The 23471-nt window shown below is 42.5% G+C and overlaps 1 protein-coding gene across 2 annotated transcripts in view; it reads right to left on the bottom strand.

The window, feature by feature from the left end:
- Positions 1 to 23471, bottom strand: part of dna2 (DNA replication helicase/nuclease 2) — a 75747-nt gene that overhangs the window by 10532 nt on the left and 41744 nt on the right. For both annotated transcript variants that reach the window (XM_078565844.1, XM_078565845.1), the window contains 7 exons: positions 19069 to 19185; positions 9648 to 9757; positions 9249 to 9358; positions 8718 to 8942; positions 4629 to 4822; positions 1461 to 1550; positions 1194 to 1380 (listed from right to left, as the gene is read on the bottom strand). In XM_078565844.1, coding sequence (XP_078421970.1) covers positions 1194 to 1380; positions 1461 to 1550; positions 4629 to 4822; positions 8718 to 8942; positions 9249 to 9358; positions 9648 to 9757; positions 19069 to 19185 — 1033 coding nt within the window. The remainder of the gene's footprint in view (positions 1 to 1193; positions 1381 to 1460; positions 1551 to 4628; positions 4823 to 8717; positions 8943 to 9248; positions 9359 to 9647; positions 9758 to 19068; positions 19186 to 23471) is intronic.

Genomic DNA, 23471 nt, shown 5'->3' with positions numbered 1-23471 from the left:
CTAGAATTTTGCTCACAAGTCTGTTGTGTGGCACTGTATCAAATGCCTTTTGAAAATCCATATACACATCAACAGCGTTTCCTTTATCAACCTTCTCTGTTACCCCTCAAAATACTCCAGCAAATTAGTTAAACATTATTTTACTTTGATGAATCCATGATGGCTTTCCTTAATTATCCTGCATTTGTCCAAGTGATTATTGATTTTATGCCGTACTATAGTTTCCAGAAGTTTCCCTACCACCGAGGTCAAACTGAATGGCCTGTAGTTGCCAGCCTTATCCTTGCATCCCTTTTTGAACAAGGGTGTAACATTCGCAGTTCTCCATTCCTCTGACACCTCCCCTGTGTCGAAAGAAGACTGGAAGATTATCACTGGTGTCTCTGCAATTTCCAATCTCGCTATCCTTACTTAAAACAGATAAGGTACCAGGACTGGATGAGATGCATCCAAGGGTACTGAAAGAAGTGCAGCCCCACCCAGCTAAGTGACAGTTGGAGGTGGATGATGTGAGGTCAACCACATCAAAGGCTACATAGACAGGTCAAGAAGGACAAAGAGGGAAAGTTTACCTTTATCACAGTCACAAAGGCTGTCAGGGTTGGGGGTGGGTGGCGAAATTTAGAGGACTTTGACTCGATGGGCCAGTGGAGGGTGGGGGGGAAATGTGGCAGAGGCAGCTGATGAGATGGTCTCACACTGCAGTTCCTTACTCAAGCGAATTGCTTTGTCACCTCTCCTCTCCTGCTCTGACTGCCTCAGATCCATAGGCATTTGCTTATCAAATTTATGTGAGAAAATTATCTCCTTATAACACTCCATTCCCATACTGGAGAGCAAGAAAAGCATGGGAACAGTCCTGAATGCAGTGGCTTTAATGCATGGAAGCTCTGTGCCGAGAGCCAGTTTGTAGGAGGGACAGTGACTTGGAACTGAGGAATGGGAGAGGTGAGCTCTGGGCTGGGGATGGGGGAGGTAAGCTTCAGAATAAGGATGGGGAGGCAGGCACCGCAATGGAGGACTGGGGGAAGGTGGGCTCTGAGCTGTTACGAGCATCAGTGCTGCTGACTCACACTGTTTCTAGACATAAGCACACCAATACTTTGAGTGTTAAGGATGCCTTTGTTGGTTTAACATAACATAACTGAAAACTGTGTGAGCTACCATGACTGCGGAATTGAATATCACCTCACCTTTTCAGTGTTAAGGAAACAAACAGGTTTATTTGGTTCCAAAGCTTCTTGTAACCAAGTATCTTGCAGGCTGAGTACAACCAGCTCACTCCATTTGGGCAGCTGTAATGTTGCAGTTGCTATTTGTTCTGAGCCACATACCAGCTTTCCCTCGTATATGAGCTTGTTGCTGAGTGACATAATTGTGCTGTGGAGATTAATAAAGGGTTGTTATGGGACAGTAGAATTCATTTGAAACAAATCAAGTGTTGTATTCAAAGCAACTACCTGTTCATTCTGTACTGAACATTCAGCTGAACGACTGCATCAAAATTTTGCTCCAGATGCTTAAATAAGCTCTCATCCATTCCCAAAGCTCTGTTGACACAAACATATTAAATTAGCAGTGTGTGGTGTGTCATGTGTTGGCGTGCAGCTGTGGGCACAATGCGAGCGTGTGTCATGTGTTGGCGTGCAGCTGTGGGCACAATGCGAGCGTGTGTCATGTGTTGGCGTGCAGCTGTGGGCACAATGCAAGCGTGTGTCATGTGTTGGCGTGCAGCTGTGGGCACAATGCGAGCGTGTGTCATGTGTTGGCGTGCAGCTGTGGGCACAATGCGAGCGTGTGTCATGTGTTGGCGTGCAGCTGTGGGCACAATGCGAGCGTGTGTCATGTGTTGGCGTGCAGCTGTGGGCACAATGCGAGCGTGTGTCATGTGTTGGCGTGCAGCTGTGGGCACAATGCGAGCGTGTGTCATGTGTTGGCGTGCAGCTGTGGGCACAATGCGAGCGTGTGTCATGTGTTGGCGTGCAGCTGTGGGCACAATGCGAGCGTGTGTCATGTGTTGGCGTGCAGCTGTGGTCACAATGCGAGCGTGTGTCATGTGTTGGCGTGCAGCTGTGGTCACAATGCGAGCGTGTGTCATGTGTTGGCGTGCAGCTGTGGGCACAATGCGAGCGTGTGTCATGTGTTGGCGTGCAGCTGTGGGCACAATGCGAGCGTGTGGCGTGTTGGTGTGCAGCTGTGGGCACAATGCGAGCGTGTGGCGTGTTGGTGTGCAGCTGTGGGCACAATGCGAGCGTGTGGCGTGTTGGTGTGCAGCTGTGGGCACAATGCGAGCGTGTGGCGTGTTGGTGTGCAGCTGTGGGCACAATGCGAGCGTGTGGCGTGTTGGTGTGCAGCTGTGGGCACAATGCGAGCGTGTGGCGTGTTGGTGTGCAGCTGTGGGCATAATGTGAGCGTGTGGCATGTTGGTTTGCAGCTGTGGGCACAATGCGAGCGTGTGGCGTGTTGGTATGCAGCTGTGGGCACAATGCGAGCGTGTGGCATGTTGGTGTGCAGCTGTGGGCACAATGCGAGCATGTGCCGTGTTGGTGTGCAGCTGTGGGCACAATGTGTGGGTGGGCGAGCAGGGGGACGTAAGGGCACATGGATGTACATATTGAAACAGGAGGGGGATCAGTTATACAACTGGTTAATTCTAATAAATACACATAACACCCATGGGGTTACATCCTCATGAAAGATGGCCCTTACTTCTTGGAGTGCTTAAAATTAGAACTAGAAGCTGTTGTGAGGGGGTTTTGACTGCAGTGAGTTCAAAAAATTTGCTGGGCCTCTCACTGTAAAAGAGGTCATCCCAAACTATAAAAAAAGGTTGTGACTGGTTAAATATTCAAAACCTTGTCTGACTGAATGTATTCAGTTTAGGCAATGCTTCCACTAAGCTGCAGTGGTATGCAGACCACACTTTGTGATAAATAACATACAAGAAAATTTAAAGGGACGATGCACTAAAAAAAACAGGCCACATGCAACAACTAAATTTTAATAGGAACATTGGTTGTAGGGAGTAACTGATATAAATGCAAAACCGGTAACCAGCAGGAACCACCTGGTATGTTTCATTTTCTCACAAAGCTATAATTCAAAGTGACCAAGTCCTGAAAAATTACCCAATTATTTCCTCTTCATTCGTGAAGACAGATGCAAAGTACTCATTCAGTATCTCAGCCATAGCCTCTGACAGCCTTTTTCACCTTTTCCCCTAATCGGCCTCACCTTTCCTTTGACTACCCTATTACTATTTATATGTTTGCTGAAGACTTAAGTGTATCCTTTTACACTACCTGCAGAGCTTTTCTATTTGCCCCTCTTATCCCCGTTTTCTGTTCTCCTCTTCACTTTCTCTGTTTGTCTTTATTCTCTATTGTATTATAAAACTGAAATTTATCATAAGCATCTATTTTCTCTCTCACTTAAATCTCTCCATCTTCAGTCATCAAGGGAGCTCTAATTTTAGATGTCCTTCCTTCTCCATCCCCTCACAGAAATTTGTCTACTGACCTGAACTATTTCCTCTTCGCAGGTCTCCTACAGCTCATTTACAATGTTATCCGATAATTTTTGTTTCTAATCCACCTGAGCCAAACCACCTTTCAACTCTCTGAAATACCACTTAAATATCTTCACATCAGATTATTCCTTTTCCATAAGTAAACATATTGATATTATGGTCACTCTTGCCCCAATAATCTCCCATTAAAACATGCTCCACTTGTGCCACTTCATTCCCTAGAACCAGATCCAGCACTGCTTCATTCCTTGTTGGACTAGAAACCAAATCATCAAGCAAGTTTTCTTGTACACATTTCAGGAATGTTCCACCTCCCTGCCTTTTACATTGTTTTTCCCCAGTCTGTATTGGCATAACTGTAGTTCCCCATTATCACTACATTATTTTTTTCTGAAAATTTGGGGACCTTTCCACTATTTGGTGGCCTATAGTATACAGCCAGTCACAAAAGAGATCCTCAACTTTGAACAAATAGAGTATGCCTTAGAACGTTCAAAAACATTATCCCAAGGGTACTAAATTAGTATTTTTCATCTGTCTTCACTAAAGTGCTATCAGTTTGTCTTTGACCAATATTGCCATCCCTTCTTCTCATTTTCCTCCTGAATACATTGCAGCCAAGAATTTACATTCTGGCTCACGTTTGAGCCAGGTCCCCGTTATTGTAACAATATCATAATCCCATGTGACAAGTGTGCCTACCAGCTTATCAACTTTATTTACCAGGCTCCCTACATTTACACACATGTACTCCAAAACAATTTTAGTTCGCTTTGCATTTTTCTCCTTTCTGATTCCTCTTCTTTCTGGACTACTCTTTATTCTCATGCTGCTCATCTCACCCAGTCTTCTACACATCTTTTTACCATCTTCTAATTCTTCATCCTGGTCCCTCTCACCTGCCAAATTAATGTAACTCTCCCCCCGCAGCACTGGTTAACCACTCAACAAAGACATGGACCTCAGCCCTGGTCAGGTGCAATCCGCCCACTTTGTAAGCTCCCTCCTGTGAGAAGATGGCTTCTCTATTTGACACTATTCATTACAGACTAGCTGGCTTTCGAATGCAGCTCAGATTGAAGTTGGTAAAGGATCATACCTGGCTTCCGAGCTCTGAATGATGGGTGGCAGCTGTTGATGATCTCCCACCAGCACAAACCGATCAGCAGCAAATAAGGGGCCCAGGCAGATCAGCTGGTTGATCTGAGATGCCTCATCCACAATACATAAGTCAAATCTCCTTTGACTGAAGATTGGGTGCTTCATTCCCATACAGGTTGTTGCAACCACCAGCTGTAACAAAATGACCTACCATTAAAACTAGATCACCTTTGGTGCCACTGATTGTGGCTAAGAAAGACAGACTTGCATTCATATAGTGCCTGCACACTTTCACAAACACTTCACAGCCAATCAAATGCTTCTGAAGTGATCCCAGGTACAACACTGAATGCCCAGGTGTAAAATAAGGTGGTAGTTTTAATGGATGCAACAACTCAAATTTGGCTAGGGTACAGAAGACAAAGAGCAGGAAGAATGAATGTTTTTGCATTTGTAGAAAGTGGACAGTGACGTACCCCAGCAACCTGTTGGGAATTCTATATAAAAAAAAGTGTGCACATGTACACTGTCAGGGGCTAAGACTTCACACTCTATATTTTTATATATATCTCTCAAAATGGCTGAAGCTATGTCTGTGACTGTCAAGCAATATCAGCTAATATGGCAGTTTTGCAGAAGCTAACACCTCGTTATCTCTGAAGGGACCCTAATAACCCTGTGGGCTGCAGGGACCAAATTCAAAAGGAACTGTACAAAGGCCATCTACATTTCATAAGCCAAGCCTGGCCAACTGGAGCTGATTCATCTGCTAGGACAAAGGACCCCGCAATTTCCCTTTAAGCTTAATGGTTGGAACTTTAATAATCTCAGGGAGCCAAACAAAGGGATACACACCCTTTGTCAGGTTAGTGGAACCATTAAGTGCCTCGCAGAGCTACAAAGCTCAGTCTGCAATCTTTCCATCTACCGCACAGCAGCACAGAAAAGGGGCTCAGTCCAGGTTGGAATGCCTATACTATTTCTACTGAAACTTCCCCCAGACGCTTGTTCACACCGTGAGCCAACTTGTCTCACTGCACTCTGTCTTTCACAAGTGGATTTCCAATCTCTACTCTCCAAGACCTCACCTTGGAATCTTCTCCCAAACCAATGCTTTCTCTCAGGCCCCTTCTGTAAGGGCTCACACTTCCAGGCTTTCAAACTCTCCTTCCGATGTTCCTCTCCCCTGGGTCACCACATGCATTCAAGCTGTCTTCCATGCACTCTCTCTCACTGACTCAGCTATCAACAGTACCACTGCTTCACGTGCAAAGAGTTATAGACCTTCAGCCATCCCTTTGGTCCTTCTTGCCTCTTGCAAGCTGTTCTTGCTTTAAATCTGCATTCTGCAGCTCTTTAAATCTGAAGCTTGAAGCGTTTCTCTCTCTGCCCTTCACCCTTAACTTCACTTAACAGGACCTTTTCTGGGTTCCTGTCCTTCCTTTGACTAGGAGATCTGCTTGGGACTTTCTCTTGTTCCACTCCCCTAGACTTTGGGGTCTTTTCTTTAGCTTGGGACTGGCTACCTGTCCCCTTTTTGTCCAGTCTCTCTCTGGCAGCTACTTTCAAAACCAGCTGAACTCCAACAGCCTCCAAAACAAATTGCTGTTTCTAGCTTTTGTGTGTGTGTATGTGGGAAGGACTGCCTCTCTGGACCCTGTTGCTAGGCAATAGCCCAATTCTTCCACCCTTGTTTGTTTATCTTTGCTGCAACAGTCGTAAAAAAAACCATTAGAAATGCAGGCACCTTTTTGAAGTAAAACTAAAACTCAATTTGACCTTTAACACACAGATACAGAAATACAAATCAAACTTAAACTTTAAAGTCAAAACTCATTCCTAACACCCACAAATACAACTTAAACTGTCTCTATTTCCTAACAGAAGGGCTAAGTGAACTTGTGTTGGATTCATGTGATTCTAATGTCGCTTTTTAGTACCTTTGATATACTATGAATTATTGGTTGTCTGCCTGGAATGTAGAGATCAAGGCAAGATCAGTATAAGACAGACTCTTTATGCACTCAATATGGAATCAAGAAAGATATCTGAGCACTCATACTGTAATCGTGAAGTATGATGACTTAATGAAGAACTGATCCTGCATGTGTACACCCTGGTGTTTAAGTAAGACAATCATAAGAAATAGGAGGAGTAGACCATCAGGCTTACCAAGCCTGCTCTGCTATTCAGTAAGATCATGGCTGATCTGCTTGCAGCCTTAAAATGACAGGCAAGAAAGTGAAGTTAACTTTTATTTTTGGACTCAATTTCTCGTTTATGATCTGTGTGCGCATGTTGCATTTTTATTATTTTTTCTCAGGTTTTAGTAACTAATAAACTTACTTTTTCTATGTCTCAAGAAAGCCTGGTTAAATTGGCTCCTTCTAAAACATAATAAATTTGGACTGGGAAAAGGTATCCACAAGGGAAGAGATCCCTTTTAAATTAAACCTCGTACGACCAACGGTGGGGGCTGAATAAAGAAGGGGAGCCAGCTCATTCCTCCTTACCATGCAGGAAGTTAACAATTTGGAGTATCACATCCGGGATCATAATAAATTGGGGGACCTCACCCAGGGACCAGGTGTAACACAATAAAGATCAACAACCCATTTGCCTTTCTAATTACTTGCTGTACCTTCATGCTAACTTTTTGTGATTCATGTACAAGGACACCTAGATCCCTCTGTACTTCAGAATTCTGCAGTCTCTCTCCACCGAGAAGGCACAGAATTAAATAATTGGCAAAAGAAGCAAAGGCAACATGGGGAAAAGCTTCTTCACACAGCAAGTGGTAAAGGTTTGGAATGCACTGCCCGAGCAAGTGTGGTAGAAGCAGGTTCAATCAAGGAATTCAAAAGCGATTTAGATTGTTATTTGAAAGGAAGAATGTGCAGGGTTACAGGGAGAAGGCACGAAGTGAATTACTCATTCAGAGTCGGCGTAGACACAATGGACCTCCTTCTGCGCCATAATTCTGTGATTCAGTGAAAATTCTGCTTTTCTATTCTGTCTGCTAAGGTGGGCAACCTCACATTTTCCACATTATACTCTATCTGCCAATATTTTGCCTACTCACTTACTTATCTATATCCCTTTGCAGGCTCTTTGTATCCTCCTCACAACTTGCTTTCCTAACTATCTTTGCATCAGCAGCAAATTTGGTTACAATCCAGTCGGTCCCTTCGCCAAGCCACTAATACAGATCATGAATAGTTGAGGCCCAACACTGATCCCTGTGGCACTCCAATAGTTAGTTTGCCAAACTGAAAATGACCTGGTTCCTGTTAGTTAGCCAATCCTCTATTAGCACAAGATTAAACCTCCCAGAAGTTTGTTCAAAATTAAATTTGTGTGTGTCAAACAATCTGGATTAAATTATTTTGAAAGATAATCCTCTATCCTTGCTATTATATCACCTCCAACACCATCAGTTTTTATGCAGTAACCTATTATGTAACATCTTGTTGAATGCCTTTTGGAAATCCAAATATATCACATCTACTGGGACTTTATCCATCTATTTTATCCACCCTGCTGGTTACATCCTCAAAGGACTCTAATAAAAACGGTTGGGCCTAGGAGACTACCCTGAGGATCTCCTGTAGCGATGTCCCGGGGCTAAGATGATTGGCTTACAACAACCACAAGCATCTTCCTTTGTGCAGGAATGACTGCAACTGCTGGAGAGTTTTCCCTGATTCCTATCAACTTCAGGTTTGCTAAGGCTCTTCGATATCACACTCGCTCAAATGCTGCCTTGATGTCAAGTCACTTGTACTTCAGCTGGCCTCAACCAGTTAAGGAGGAGGTAGAATAATTAAAAAGCGAACAGGGTGCCCACTCCTGATCAATATCCTGTGCTTGCTAATGGGGAATGCACTGACTTGCTTGTTGAATGAGAACAGGATCAGGCTACTCTGTGATATATTCCACAGTAAAAGAGGCCACAGGCTAGATGCAGACAAAGAAATTGGCCACCTGAGAGAAATAGAAGAGGGCACCCAGGAGCTGTGGACCTACTATTGCAACACACGGCACAATGAGACTAAACCAAAGCATCAGCCAACATTGTTACACTTACTTCACTCTTGTACAGCCCTTCCAGCTCAGTCAGAGTTTGAATGGATTTCCTTCTGCAAATATCTTCGTCTGTGAATTTCCGAATGTCAGGATGGACCTTCTGGTAACGTCCCAACCGCAGGAAGCCAACCTTGAATCGAGCCAATTTCAGCAAAATGTTATCAACAGCTGAGTGAGTGTAGCTAGTCAAGAGGACACTGAAACCACAGGCGTGAAGGATTCGAACCTGAAAGAACAGAAAAATAGCCACTAAATATATCTGAAAATTAAAATCGAAATAAGCTTTTCATATCAACAGTAACATATTGGTTTTATTATTTACAACATAGCAATGACACACTGAACTCCCCAGCAGACTTTGCTGATACAGCTGGAGACGCAGCTAAGGTTCTCCTTTCTTTGCCACATCCAGAGCCGACATGGATCAGTGGACCCTGCTGCAGGCAGCCAACACCCACATGAGAAAAAGAGCATTGGCCATTTTCCTACGAGTGTAACACTATGCTCTACCATCCTGGGTGCTATTCCTTACCAGGGTACAGATGGTGGTAGTTTTGCCTGTTCCAGGCATGCCCACGATCAGCGTGTAGTCCTTGGAAAGCAAAACCCGCTTCATTGCTTGTTTCTGAGGTTTGTTCAGGCCTTGCGTAGAAGAAAACAAGAGGAGTGTTTCAGTGGCTGAACAAGAAGTGGGGGGGGGGGGGGAGAGAAGCTGCGCGTAGGGGCGGGGCCACACGGGCTCGCAGGCGGTGGGGCCGCACGGGCGGGGAGTCAGGGGGGGTGGGGGGGGCGCACAGGCGGGGCCGGGGAGAGCACTAAACAGGGGGTGATAGAGAGGGGTAACCACCTGTATTCCAGTCCATTAAGCCTGATTTATTAATATAAACTTCACAAAAACACCAGCAGCAAATTTAAAAAGCACACAGCATACCTCGCAGAATATTGGCCACGGTTTCCTTGGCTTCCCGTGGGAGTACAGTGCTCAGGTAAGGAATGAACTGCGGAGGCCTGAGTCCTATGATCAGATCCCGGAGTTTATTGCTAAGGAAATACAGAACAGCTCATTATTTTGATACTATATTATATCAAACAGAAATGTAAAAAAACTGCATTGGGTTTTTATTTTGAGATGGTGTTCATAGGGTGTCATGCAGCTTGTTACCAAACACTGCCCTGTGTCCAATTGCTTTAACTCTGAACCTAACTTGTCCTGTATCTGTAAGTGTTTTATGCAACAGTATGGATCATAGAATCTTACAATACCACAGCACAGAAAGAGGCTAAGTCGTTCATTGTTTCAGTGCCGCCTCTTTGATGGAGCTATCCAATTAACCTGCATTTTCCTCATAGCTGTTTTTTTTCCCAGATCACAACTTGCTGTGTAAAACGTTTCCTCCTATCATCTCTGGTTCTTTAACTTTAAATCTGTGCTGTCTGGTTACTGACCCTTCTACCACGAGGAGTAGTCATTTACGGCACAGGAGGCTACTCTGCCCAATGAGTTTTTCCTTATTTACTCTATTAAAGCAGTTCATGATTTTTAACTCCTCTAACAAACCTCTTCTTAACCTTCGCTGCTCCAAGGAGAGCAACTCCGGCTTCTACAGCCTCTTAATATTACTGAACTCCCCAATCACTGGTACCATTTTAATAACTCCCTTCTGCACCTTCTCCAAGGCAAGTGTCACATCCACAATTGAACACAATTTTCCCACTGAAACCAACCAGTATTTTATAAAGATTCAACATAAAAACACAAGAAATGGGAAACAGGAGCTGGAGTAGCCAACACGGCCCTCAAGCCTGCTCCAGCATTCAATAAAGTAACAGCTGATCTTCGACCTCAACTTTACCCCGATCCCCATATCCTTCGATTCTCTTGTAGTCCAAAAACCTATCAATTTAAGGATTGCAAAGCCTCAACAACTGAGTATTCACAATCCTCTAGGCTACAGAATTCTTAAGGTTCACAACCCTGAGTGAAGAAATTTCTCCTCTGACTTGCTCTTGTAGCCACAGTATTTATATGGCTGGTCCAATACAGTTTCTGGTCAATGGTAACCCCCAGGATGTTGATAGTGAGGGATTCAGCAATGGTAATGCTACTGAATGTCAAGGAGAGATTCTCTCTTGTTGGAGATGGTCATTGCCTGCCATTTGTGTGGCACGAATGTTACTTGCCACTTGTCAGCCCAAGCCTGGATATTGTCCAGATCTTGCTGCATTTGGACATGGACTGCTTCAGTATCTGAGCAGTTGCGAATGGTGCTGAACATTGTGCAACCATCAGTGAATATCTCCACTTCTGACCTTATGATGGAAGGAAGGTCATCGATGAAACAGCTGAAGTTGGTTGGGCCCAGGACACTACCCAGAGGAACAGCTGTGGTTACAGCTTGCCAACCCAAAAAAAACCCATTTAACCCTACTCTCTGCTTGTTAGCCAATCAGTCATTTATCCATGCTAATATGTTACCCTCTACACCATGTGCTCTTACCTTGTGTAGTAAACCTTTGGTATGGCACCTTATGGGTAGGCGGTGACTTAGTGATATTGTCACTGGGCTGGTAATCCAGAAACCCAAGGTAATGCTCTGGGACCCAGGTTTGAATCCCACCACAGCAGATGGTGAAATTTGAATTCAATAAAAATCTGGAATTAAAAAGTCTTATGATGACCATTGTCAATTTTCGAGCTGGTTCACTAATGTCCTATAGGGAAGGAAATCTGCCGTCCTTACCTGGATGGTGCCTACATGTGACTCCAGACCCACAGCAATGTGGTTGACTCTTAAATGCCCTCTGAATAAGGGCAATTAGGGATGGGCAATAAATGCTGGCCCAGCCAGCGACACGCACATCCCATGAGCAAAAAAAAAAATTATTAAAGGCTCTTTGGAAATCCAAGTACACGACATCTACAGATTCTCCTTTATCCACGTTGCTTGTTACTTTCTCAAGTAACTCAAATAAATTAATTAAACACAATTTCCCTTTCATAAAACCATGTTGACTCTGCCTAATCCAATTATGATTTTCTAAGTATCTTGCTATAACCCTCCTTTATTAAGGATTCCAGCAATTTCCCTGTATATTACTAGGCTAACTGGCCTATAGATTCCTGCTTTCCATCTCCCTCCTTCCTAGAGGCATCACATTTGAAGTTTTCCAATCCTCTGGAATTTTTCCAGATTTTAGAGAATTTTGGATGATTATAACCCATGCATCAACTATCTCTGCAGCCACTTCTTTTAAGACCCTTGGATGCAGGCCATCAGGTCCAGGGTACTTACCAGCCTAGTTTTCCTAGTACCCTTTCTCTAACCTATTCTATCTTCCACCTTCTTGCCCACTCACTTAATCCATCCTTAATCCTTTGCAGCCTCTCTGTCTTGCTCTCACCTTCCTGACCCACCTAGCTCTATAATCAGTAAACTTGGATACATTACATTCTATCCACTCATCTAAGTTATCAATTGTAAATAGCTCAGCCCCCAGCACTGATCCTTTTAGCGCCCACATTTATTCCTACTTTCTTTTCTGTCCTTTAACCAATCCTGTATTCAAGCTAAAATATTAACCTCAATTTCAGGAGTATGTATTTTGTGCAACAACCTTTTATGTGGCAGCTTATTAATGTCTTTTGAAAATCCAAGTATACTACTGGTATATAAAACGGGCCAAAATTTGGCAGATGGAGTTTAACGTGGGTAAGTGTGAGGTTATCCATTTTGGTCGGACGAATAAAAAAGCAGCTTATTATTTAAATGGAGAGAAACTTCAGAATGCTTCAGTGCAGAGGGATCTGGGTGTCCTCGTGCATGAATCGCTGAGAGCTAGTATACAGTTACAGCAGGTAATAGGGAAGGCAAATGGAATTTTAGCATTTATTGCTAAAGGAATAGAGTATAAAAATAGGGAAGTGTTGTTGCAACTGTACAAGGCATTGGTGAGACCGCACCTGGAGTACTGTGCACAGTTTTAGTCCCCTTACTTGAGGAAGGATGTAGTTGCATTGGAGGTGGTTCAGAGGAGGTTCACTAGATTGACTCCAGAGATGCAGGCCTTGTCTTATGAGGAGAGATTGAGCAGTTTAGGCCTGTACTCGCTAGAGTTTAGAAGGATGAGAGGAGATCTAATTGAGGTATATAAGATGCTAAAGGGAATAGACAAAGTAGACATGGAGTGGATGTTTCCCCTTGTGGGGCATTCCAGAGAGGCCATAGTTTTAGGCTAAGGAGTGGTAGATTTAAATCAGAGATGAGGAGGAATTACTTTTCTCAAAGGGTCATGAATCTGTGGAATTCACTATCTCAGAGTGCAGTGGATGCCAGGATGCTGAATAAATTTAAGGAGGAGATGGACAGATTTTTAATTAGTAATGGGTTGAAAGGTTATGGGGAGAGGGTGGGAAATTGGAGTTGAGGCCGAAATGAGGTCAGCCATGATCGTATTGAATGGCGGGGCAGGCTCGAGGGGCTGAATTGCCTACTCCTGCTCCTAGTTCTTATGTCCTTCATAATGTGTTGTGGGACGAACCAAGGAAGAGGCTATTTTAGATCTTGTTTTGTGTAATGAGACAGGGTTAATTAATCTTAAAGGGTCCTCCATGGAAGAGTGATCAGAAAATGATAGAATTTCAGATTGAGTTCAAGAGGACACTCAAAGTCTTGAAACCAAAGCAATAAACTTAAAACCAATTACACAGGTGTGAGGGCTAAATTGGGTATGGTAGATTGGAAAATTAGATTAAAAGGTATGATGGCAGATAAGCAAACATAAAGAAATAGTTCATAATTCTTAGTGAATATACATTGTATTGATAAATAAAAGATCCAGAGGAAAAATAATCCATTTATGGCAAACTAAAGAGGTTAAGGGTGGTATTAGATTAAAAGAAGAGGCTTGTAATGTTGTGAAAAGGATAGTAGGCTGGGGACTGGGAGACTATTAGAAACCAGAGAAGAATTACCAATAAATTTATGGAGGGAAAATAGAGAAAGTGAATAAGTTTGCAAAAGATATAAAACAACAAATTGTAAGAGCTTCTAAGAGCATATAAAAAGGAAAAGTGTTACAGAAATAAACATGGGTCCCTTAGAGGCTGTGACAGGAACCATTATAATGGAGAGTAAGGAATGGCAGAGACGTTAAACAAATATTTGTATCTGTCTTCACAATAGAAGGCACAAAAAACATTCCAGAAATAGTAGGGAAGCAAAGTTCTAATGAGAGTGAGGAACTTGATGCAATTCATATTTGTAAAGAAAAAGTGCTGGATAAAATAATGGGGTGAAAAGCATACCAATCCACTGAACCTGATAGCCTAGATCCTGGGCTGCTTCAGAGGAGGCTGCAGTGAACAGTGAATGTACTGGTTATGATCTTCCAAAGTTCCCTAGATTCTGGAATGATCCCTGTGGATTGAAAGGTAGGGGGCAGATGTAACACTGCTACTCAAGAAAGAAAGTTGAGAGAAAGCAGGGAACGACAGGCCAGTTGGCCTGAAATAAGTCATCAGGGAAAATCCTGGAGCCCATTGTTAGGGAATTGGCAACAGGATACTTTGAAAATTATATTATCAGGCAGAGTCAACATAATTTTATGAAAATAAAATTGTATTTGACAAATCTTAGTTTTTTGAGGATGTAGAGGGACTAAAGACTAGGGGACTAAAACTGTGCACAGTACTCCAGGTGCGGTCTCACCAATGCCTTGTACAGTTGCAACAGCACTTCCTTATTTTTATACTCTATTCCTTTAGCAATAAATGCTAAAATTCCATTTGCCTTCCTTATTACCTGCTGTAACTGTATACTAGCTCTCAGCGATTCATGCACGAGGACACCCAGATCCCTCTGCACTGAAGAATTCTGAAGTTTCTCTCCATTTAAATAATAAGCTGCTTTTTTATTCGTCCAACCAAAATGGATAACCTCACACTTACCCACGTTAAACTCCATCTGCCAAATTTTGGCCCGTTCACCTAACCTGTCCATATCCATTTGTAAATTTCTTATTCCTTCATTGCAACTTACTTTCCCACCTATTTTGGTGTCATCTGCAAATTTAGCTATAGTACCTTCTATCCCTGAATCCAAGTCATTAATATAGATTGTAAATAGTTGGGGCCCAAGGACCGAACCCTGTGGCACCCCACTAGTTACAGCTTGCCATCCAGAAAAAGACCCACTTATCCCGACTTTCTGCTTTCTGTTGGTTAGCCAATCCTCTATCCAAGCTAATATATTACCCCTAACTCCATGTGATCTTATCTTGTGTATTAATCTTTTGAGCGGCACCTTATCAAAGGCCTTCTGGAAGTCCAAATATACTACATCTACAGGATCCCCATTATCCACTTTGCTTATCACATCTTCAAAGAACTCTAGCAAATTAGTCAAACATGATTTACCCTTCATAAAACCATGCTGACTCTGATGGATTGCATTTTGACTTTCCAAATGCCCCATTACTACTTCCTTAATAATGGATTCCAACAATTTCCCAATGACAGACGTTAAACTAACTGATTTATATTTTCCTACTTTCTGCCTTCCCCCCCTCTTTTTGAATAAGGGCTTTTTGAATATTAGCATTTTTCCAATCCACTGGAACCGTTCCAGAATCCAGGGAATTTTGGAATATTATAGTCAATGCATCCACTATCTCCGCTGCTACTTCCTTTAAGACCCTGGGATGTAGGCCATCAGGTCCTGGGGACTTGTCACCCTTTAATCCCAATAGTTTGCTCAGTACTTTTTCTCTAGTGATGATGATTGTTCTAAGTTCCTCCTTCTCTATACCCTCTGCGCTACCTGTTACTATTGGGGTGGTACTAGTATCTTCCACCGTGAAAACTGAGGCAAAATGTCGGTTAAGCGTCTCTGCAATTTCTGCATTCCCCACTATTAACTCCCCAGTCTCATTCTCCAAGGGACCAACATTCGCTTTAGCTACTTTCCTTTTATATACTTGTAGAAGCTTTTGCTATCAGTTTTTACATTTTGCGCTAGTTTTCTTTCATAATTTACCTTTGCTCTTTTTATTTTTTTTTTGTAACCCTTTGTGATCTTTAAAAGTTTCCCAATTATTCTAGGAAACAGTCTCACATGCATTCCACGAATCTGTCCTGCAAACTTTGTCAATTTGATTTTACCAGTCGATACGAAGATTAAAGTACCCACAACAATAGTTTATTGTAACTCTTTCGAGTTATCAACAGTCACAGATTGTAACTCTTTCGAGTACATTCACAGTTCTTGGTTTTTTTTTCCAGGAGTGGGACATGAACCCACAACCTTCTGATTCAAAGGCGAGGGTGCTATGAACTGAGCCACAGCTGACACCTCGTTAAGAAGATGTAACTCTTTTGAGTTATCAACAGTCACAGAATGTAACTCTTTCGAGTACATTCACAGTTCTTGGTTTCCGGGAGTGGGACATGAACCCACAACCTTCTGATTCAAAGGCGAGGGTGCTATGAACTGAGCCTGAGCTGACACGTCCTAAATAAGTAATTAATACTCATTTTGACAATTTCACAAGATCAATGAAACTGCATTCCCTGACCAGGAATCGAACCTGGGCCGCGATGGTGAAAGCGCCGAATCTTGACCACTAGACCGCCAGGGAAACCATGAAGAAGTAATCGAGTTTGGTCTTTTGGCTCAAGCTGGTTTATTTTCAAGGCAACTCCTCAGTGCTATTGACTTCCAAGTAACTGCCACACAAAGCTGTTTCTTTTTATTCTATTTAGATGGAATAATCAATGCCCATCACCTGTTTAATTAGCAATTGTCTTTAACAAGCTGATTGCTATGCAGTGTGATTATTTATACATTGACATTTGATGCACTCTATTTCTGTCTCAAGTTTGCAACTTTTCCAGTACAATCACAGTTCTTGGTTTCCGGGAGTGGGACATGAACCCACAACCCTCTGATTCAAAGGCGAGGGTGCTATGAAGTGAGCCACAGCTGTATAGCCTTTATTACAAACTCCTCTTAATTGGAGTCAGATGCACAGAAGGTCAATTAGTCAATCGAGTACTTGCTGGCTCTCTATAAAGCAATCCAGTCGGTCTCATTTCCCCACTCTATTCCCATAGCCCTCCAAGTTTATTCCCCTCAAGTGCCCATCCCATTTCCTGTTGAAATCATTGATTGTCTCTGCTTCCACCACCTTTGTAGGCCGCAAGTTCCAAGTCATTACCACTCGCTGCATAAAGGTTCTTCCTCACATGCCCCGACATCTCTTGCCCAAAACCTTAAATTTGTGTCCCCTAGACTTTGTAAACAGTGAATGGGAACAGCTTTCTTCGTCTACCTTTTCTAACCCTGTCATAACCTTGTACACCTCCATTAGATCTCGCCTTAAGCTCCTTTATTCCAAGGACAGCAACTCTAGCTTCTCCAACCTAATCTTGCAGTGAAAATCCCTCATTCCCTGAACCATTCTGGAAAATCTCCTCTGCACCCTCTCAAGAACCCTCACATCCTTCCTAAAGTGTGTGGTCTAAGCAAAACTCAATAAAAGTTCAGCATAATTTCCCTGTTTTTGTACTCAATTCTATTACCATCTCAATATGTCCTGCCACCTTTAAAGATCAATGCACATGAAGCCATGTTCTACTCCGAGAAGTCAGTTGGCGAAGTATAGTACCGGAACCAATCATTACTCAGTCTTACATTTATTTAGAGTGAAACGTTACAAGTATGAACTTAACACAGCCACACCAGTTTCAAAAAGTGTCTCAAATGAAATCAAAATTAATATCCTCCATCTGCATATAATTAAATATAACTGATATCCTATTAAGACCAAGTCCCTCCGTCCTTGTATGCTCTTTAGAACTATGCCATTTAGCCTATCTTGCCTCTCCCTATCCCTTCTGCCAAAATGAGTCACCTTACACTGTTCTGCATTAAATTCCATCTTATTGACTAACAAAGGAGTCAAAGGTTGTCGGGGGTAGGCGGAATGTGGAGTTGAGGCCACAATCAGATCAGCCATGATCTTATTGAATGACGGAGCAGGCTGAAGAGACCGGATGACCTATTCCTGCTCCTAATTTACAGGTACGTTCATATGTTCTTGTCTGCCCATTCTGCTAACCTTTCTATGTCCTATTGCAGTTGATCGATATCATACTCACAATTAGCCACTCCTCCAAGTTTACTATCATGTGCAAATGTTGAAATTTTACTTTGGATTCAAATATCCAAATCATTTATATATAGTAAAAAAGCAGCCGTCCTAGCACTGACCCGAGGAACACTACTGTCTATCATCCTCCAGTCTGTAAAACAACCATTTATCATGGCTCACTGTTTTCTGTTCTTAAGTCAATTTTTTATCCAAGCTGACACTGACCAGCCTATTCCACGAGCATCAATTGTGTCAAACAATCTTTACATGGTACTTTTCAAGCACTTTCTTAAAATCCACTGCAATCCCATCATTGATCTACTCAGTTACTTCACCAAAAAATTCAATTCGTTAAACATGATCTTCCTTTCATAAATCTGTGTTGGCTTTCTTTAACTAACTCAAACCTCTTCAAGGGCCTGTTGATTTTTTTCCGATTATTATTTCTAAAATGTCATCCACCACTAATGTTAAACTTACCGGCCTGTTGTTACCAGGAGTGTCCGTACACCTTTTCTTGAATAATAATACAATCCAACAGTTGGCCTATAACCTACTCCTACAATTTGTTCTGTCCCTCATCTCCACACAGAATAATTCTACCTCCTGTTCTTCCAAACCAGGATTATTTCACACTACTGTCCTTATGTCATTCTTTATTGTCAACGTCAAGACAAAGCCCAACCCCTCCAAGAACATTTTCCATTTTGCATATATTTTCAAAACGTCAAGTATCCTGGGAGCATAACCTCCATCGTTTTGTACTCATTAATAAAGCCAAGGATCCCAGAGGCATTTTTAACGGTCTGCTCAACTTGTTCTGCCATATTCAAAGGATGGTTTACATTCACACCCAGATCTCTGTTCCCGCACTCCCTTTAATATTGTACCATTCAGTTCATATTGCCGCTCATTCTTCTAACCAAAATACAGCACTTCACCCTCCTCTAAATTAAATTATATCTGTTCAATTCACCAACCTGTTTATATTCTCCTAAAGTCTATTACTATCCACATTATTCATGATATTTCTGAGTTTGTATCATCTGAAAATTTTGAAATTATGATCTGTAAACCCAAGTCTCAGTCAAATATCAGATGAGAATGCGTTCCATCACCTAGGGGACTGACAGCCCCCTTTCTGTATAAGCACAAAAAATAAAAGAACACAACAATGTGTCTCTTCCACAGTTCCAGCTTACCTGACTGCAGATTGTTCCATCAATTTTGAAAGGTTCCCTAAATGAGTGCTCATATTTCCAACTCCCTCATCATGGTCGAGTCTGAAGACAGTTTCTAGAGGAAACCTAGAGAGGTTCCTGCACAGCAAGGAAGAGTTCTAGTCAATGTGATGCAGCATTCTGACCCCAGTATGTTTAAAGCACGACTATGTGGTAAGAGTCTGAAATTCCCCATTCATAAAATTCCAAACAAATAATTGAAGAGTGGAAGTCATTATACATATATACCTTTTAAACTCATTTACCTGATTTGGGCATCACTGATATGGTCAGCATTTGTTGCCCATCCCTTATTGCTCTTGAGAAGATGATAGTGAGACCACACCTGGTGCATTGTGTAGTTTTGGTCTCCTTACCTAATAAAGGATACACTTGCCAGAGAGGGAGTGCAGCAAAGGTTCACCAGACTTATTCCAGGGATGGCAGGATTGTCGTATAAGGAGAGATTGGGTCGGGTAGGCCTGTGTTCACTGGAGTTTAGAAGAATGACAGGGGATCTCTTCGAAACGTATAAGATTCTGACAGGGTTGGGCAGACTGGGTGCAGGGACGATGTTTTCCCTGGCTGGGGGTTCTAGGGCAAGAGGTCACAGTCTCAACACACGGGGCAGGCCATTTAGGACTGAGACAGGAAGAAACTTCTTCACTCAGAGGGTGGTGAACCTGTGGAATTCTTTACCACAGAAGGCTGTGGATGCCAAGTCGCTGAATATACTTAAGGAGGAAATAGATAGATTTCTGGACTCTAAAGGCATCAAGGGTTATGGGGAGAGAGTGGGAGCATGGCATTGAGATAGAGGATCAGCCATGATCATACTGCATGACGGAGCAGGCTCATAGGGCCAAATGGCCTATTCCTGCTCCTAGTTGCTATGATGTTGAGCCACTTTTTGAACAGCTGCAGTCCATTTGGTATAAGTACACCCACAATGCCATTAGCAAAGGAGTTCCAGGATTTTGAGCGAGTGAGTGAAAGAATGGCAATAGGGACATTGAGTACAAAAGCAAGCAAGTTGTATTAAACCTGTATAAAATACAAATATAAAATACCAGTTCAGCCTCAACTGAAGTATTGTGTCCAGTTCTATGCACCAAACGTTAGGTAGGATGTGAAGGCATTAGAGAGAGTGCAGAAAAGATTCATGTGAATGGTACCTGGGATGAGGAACTTCAGTTTCATAAAAAGATTGGAGAAGTTGGGATGGTATCCTTGGAGAAGAGACATTGAGAGGAGATTTGATTAAGGTGTTCAAAATCATGAGGGTCTACATAGGGTAGATACTGTTCCCATTGGTGGATGGATCGAGAACCAGAGGACACAGATTGAAGGCAGTTTGCAAAAGAAGCAACGTTGACATGAGGAAAAACTTTTTCATCCAGCGAGTGGTTAAAATCTGGAATGCACTGCCTGTGTGTATGGTGGAGGCAGGGTCAAACCAACATACAATTAGGAGGAGTAGGTCATTCAGCTTTCAAAAGGAAATTGGATCATCACCTGAAAAGTAAAAGTTTGCAGGGCTATGGGAAAAAGGCGAGGAGGGCACTAGGTGAAATGCTCCTTCAGAAGGCCAGAAGAAGTGATGGCCTCCTTCTGAGTTGTAACCATTCTATGATACTATACTGGGGTGCTAATTGGTCAGAGTGGATTTGTCCTGCTTTTGTGGACTGGACATACCTGAGCAGTTTTCCACCTTGCCAGGTAGTCACTCCTACCAATACAGTCATGAACAGATGCATCTACAACATGTAGATGTAGACATGGTATCAAGGTCTAGTAGGTTTTTCCCTCTTCTTGTAATAAGATGTGCCAACTGGAAGCTATTGAGGCAGTAGATGTCTTGGGAAGATGAGAAGGGGTGATATTATCAGTGATTCTCGGGACATGTCCCATTCACTGCAAGGATTATGAATGTGTGCTCGAGTCCAGTATTGAAGTTTCTAAAGACAAAACATTCTCACCAAAGGAAAGACAAAATAGGAATACTGTTGTTGAGAACATGTAATAAAGTTATTGGGATGAAACAAATTAACCTGTAAAGTTATAACAAAGATTTGGCATCAACAATTTTGTGGACTTTTATTTCTGGATGAAGCAACTTGAGTATAGAAGGAGAGAAAGAATATGAAGAAACTAAACAAAACAGGGTATATGATGCATGGCAGGTGAATTCCTCAAGTGAGAATCAGGCAACAATCAAATACAATAGGTTGAGAGGGGAGTGAAGAGGAAAATAAGGCTGGTAAATAAAAGAATAGAGTGGCAGTTAACATAAAAGGGAATCCAAAAATCTCCTAGCAGCATGTAAATAATAAACAGGTAGAAAGCCATGAGGTGGGTCCTATTAGGGACAAAGAGGGTGATGTGTGACATGCACAGAGCATGGCTTGAATACTTAATGCATATGTTGCATCAGTGTTTACCAAGGAAGATGATGCTGACAGAAGATCGGTAGAGGTGGAGATGGTAGAGGTAATGAATGGGATGAAAATTGATAGACAGTATGTACTGTACAGGCTGCCTATGTTTAGAGTAGATAAATCACTTGATCAAGATGGCGTGCATCCCAGGTTACCAAGAGAAGGGGGGATGGAGATAGCAGAAGGGCTTGCCATAATATTCCAATGCTCCCTAGATACGGGGGAGGTGCCGGAGGGTTCGAAAATGGCAATGTGAAATGCATCCTCAAGAAAAGGTATAATGACATTCCTTGAAACTACAGGCTGATCAGTTTAACATCAGTGGTGGATAAGGCTTTAGAATCAATAATCGGAGAAAAAATCAGCAGCACTGGGAGAGATTTGAGTTCATTAAGGAGAGCCAGCACGATTTGTAAAAGGAAGATCGTGCTCAGCTAATCTAATTGAATTTTATGATCAAGTAACAGAAGATTGATGAAGGGAATGCAGTGGACTTTGTCAATATGGGTCTTAAGAAAACATTTGACAAAGTACCCCATAACAAAATTGTGGTTAATGGAAGAGGAGGTGTCATTGACAACTTGCCAAAAAAGGGCTTAAGAACAGAAAATAACAAGTCATGGCAAATGGTTGTTTTTCTGACTGGAGGATGGTAGACAGTGGTGATACTCAAGGTTCGGTGCTAGGACTAGTGCTATATATAAATGACTCGGGTAATGGAATACAGAATATAATTTCAAAATTTACCTATGATACCAAAACTTGGAGGAGTGACAAACAGTGAGGATGATACCATCATATGCAACAGCACATAGATACAGTAGCAGATTGGGCAGATGGGATTTAATACGGAGAAGTGTGAGGTGATGCATTTTGACAGAAGGGACTTGAAGAGGCAATATAAAGTTAATGGCACAGTTCTAAATACTGTGCAGGAACAGAGGGACCTGGGGGTTCACGTGCATTGGATCTTTGAAGGTGGCAGGACATATCAAGAATGTGATGGGCAAAGCATATGGGATCATGGGCTGCGTAAACATGGGTATTGTGTTCGAAAGCAGGGAGCCTGAACCTTTATAAAGCTCTGGTTAGGGCACAACTCAAGTATTGTGTCTGGTTCTGCTCACTACACTTCAGGAAGAATGTGAAGATTGTTACAATTATGAGGTTTATAAGATTGTTATATTTTGGCACAGGAGCTTCAAATTTAGGGTAAATGACCTGCTCTGCAGTCTGCTTGACTGTATGCCTGAGTGGTTTGATTTTTGAGATCGAAGACAACTTAAACTGTTTTACTGAGAAGGTGCAAGATATTTACACTTGGGAGACAGTAGCAGCAGTCTGACTGTACCATGACTGGACACTAAGTCTCCCTTTCTAGAAAGGTGTCATAGGTATTGAGTTGTAAACAGCTGTGTTGTAAACTATCCATTTACTTCTAAGATGAAAGGGAGTTGGGATGAAAATTAGTTAATTAGCCCTTTATCTAGGTACAAATGCTAATGTGGTTCATGTTGCCAGGGGGAAGGCAGCAGAGGAAGCCACTTTTGAGATCAGGTTACAGGCTTCCCTACAAATCCATGCGTACCAGACAGCCAGTAGTTTTGTTTGGTGTAGTCTACAGCCATCTGAGAGGTAGAGAGCAGGAGATAAGAGGCAGCCAGGCCTGCACCTGAAGCAGAGAAAATGCTGACTCTATTGTTCACTACGCAGAATGCAGGTGGGTAGCTCAAGCTCAGACTGAAGACAGAGTTCATGAGGATTTAAAAGGAGGCTGGAAGATTTGCCTAGCTTGGGGCTAGAAGGAAGAAGTTCACAGTGTAACCCGCACAGTGAAAGTTAGTTCTGGATAAGAAGTTACCCAGCTGGGAAAATGAAAGAGAAGCAAGCCATTGGGAGCTAAGAATAATTTGAGACTGGTTCCTGGAGGATGAAGTGCCCACTTAA

The sequence above is a fragment of the Cetorhinus maximus genome, chromosome 20 (genome assembly GCF_964194155.1).
Source record: "Cetorhinus maximus chromosome 20, sCetMax3.hap1.1, whole genome shotgun sequence".
NCBI lineage: Eukaryota > Metazoa > Chordata > Chondrichthyes > Lamniformes > Cetorhinidae > Cetorhinus > Cetorhinus maximus.
This window is presented reverse-complemented; position numbering and strand designations above follow the sequence as displayed.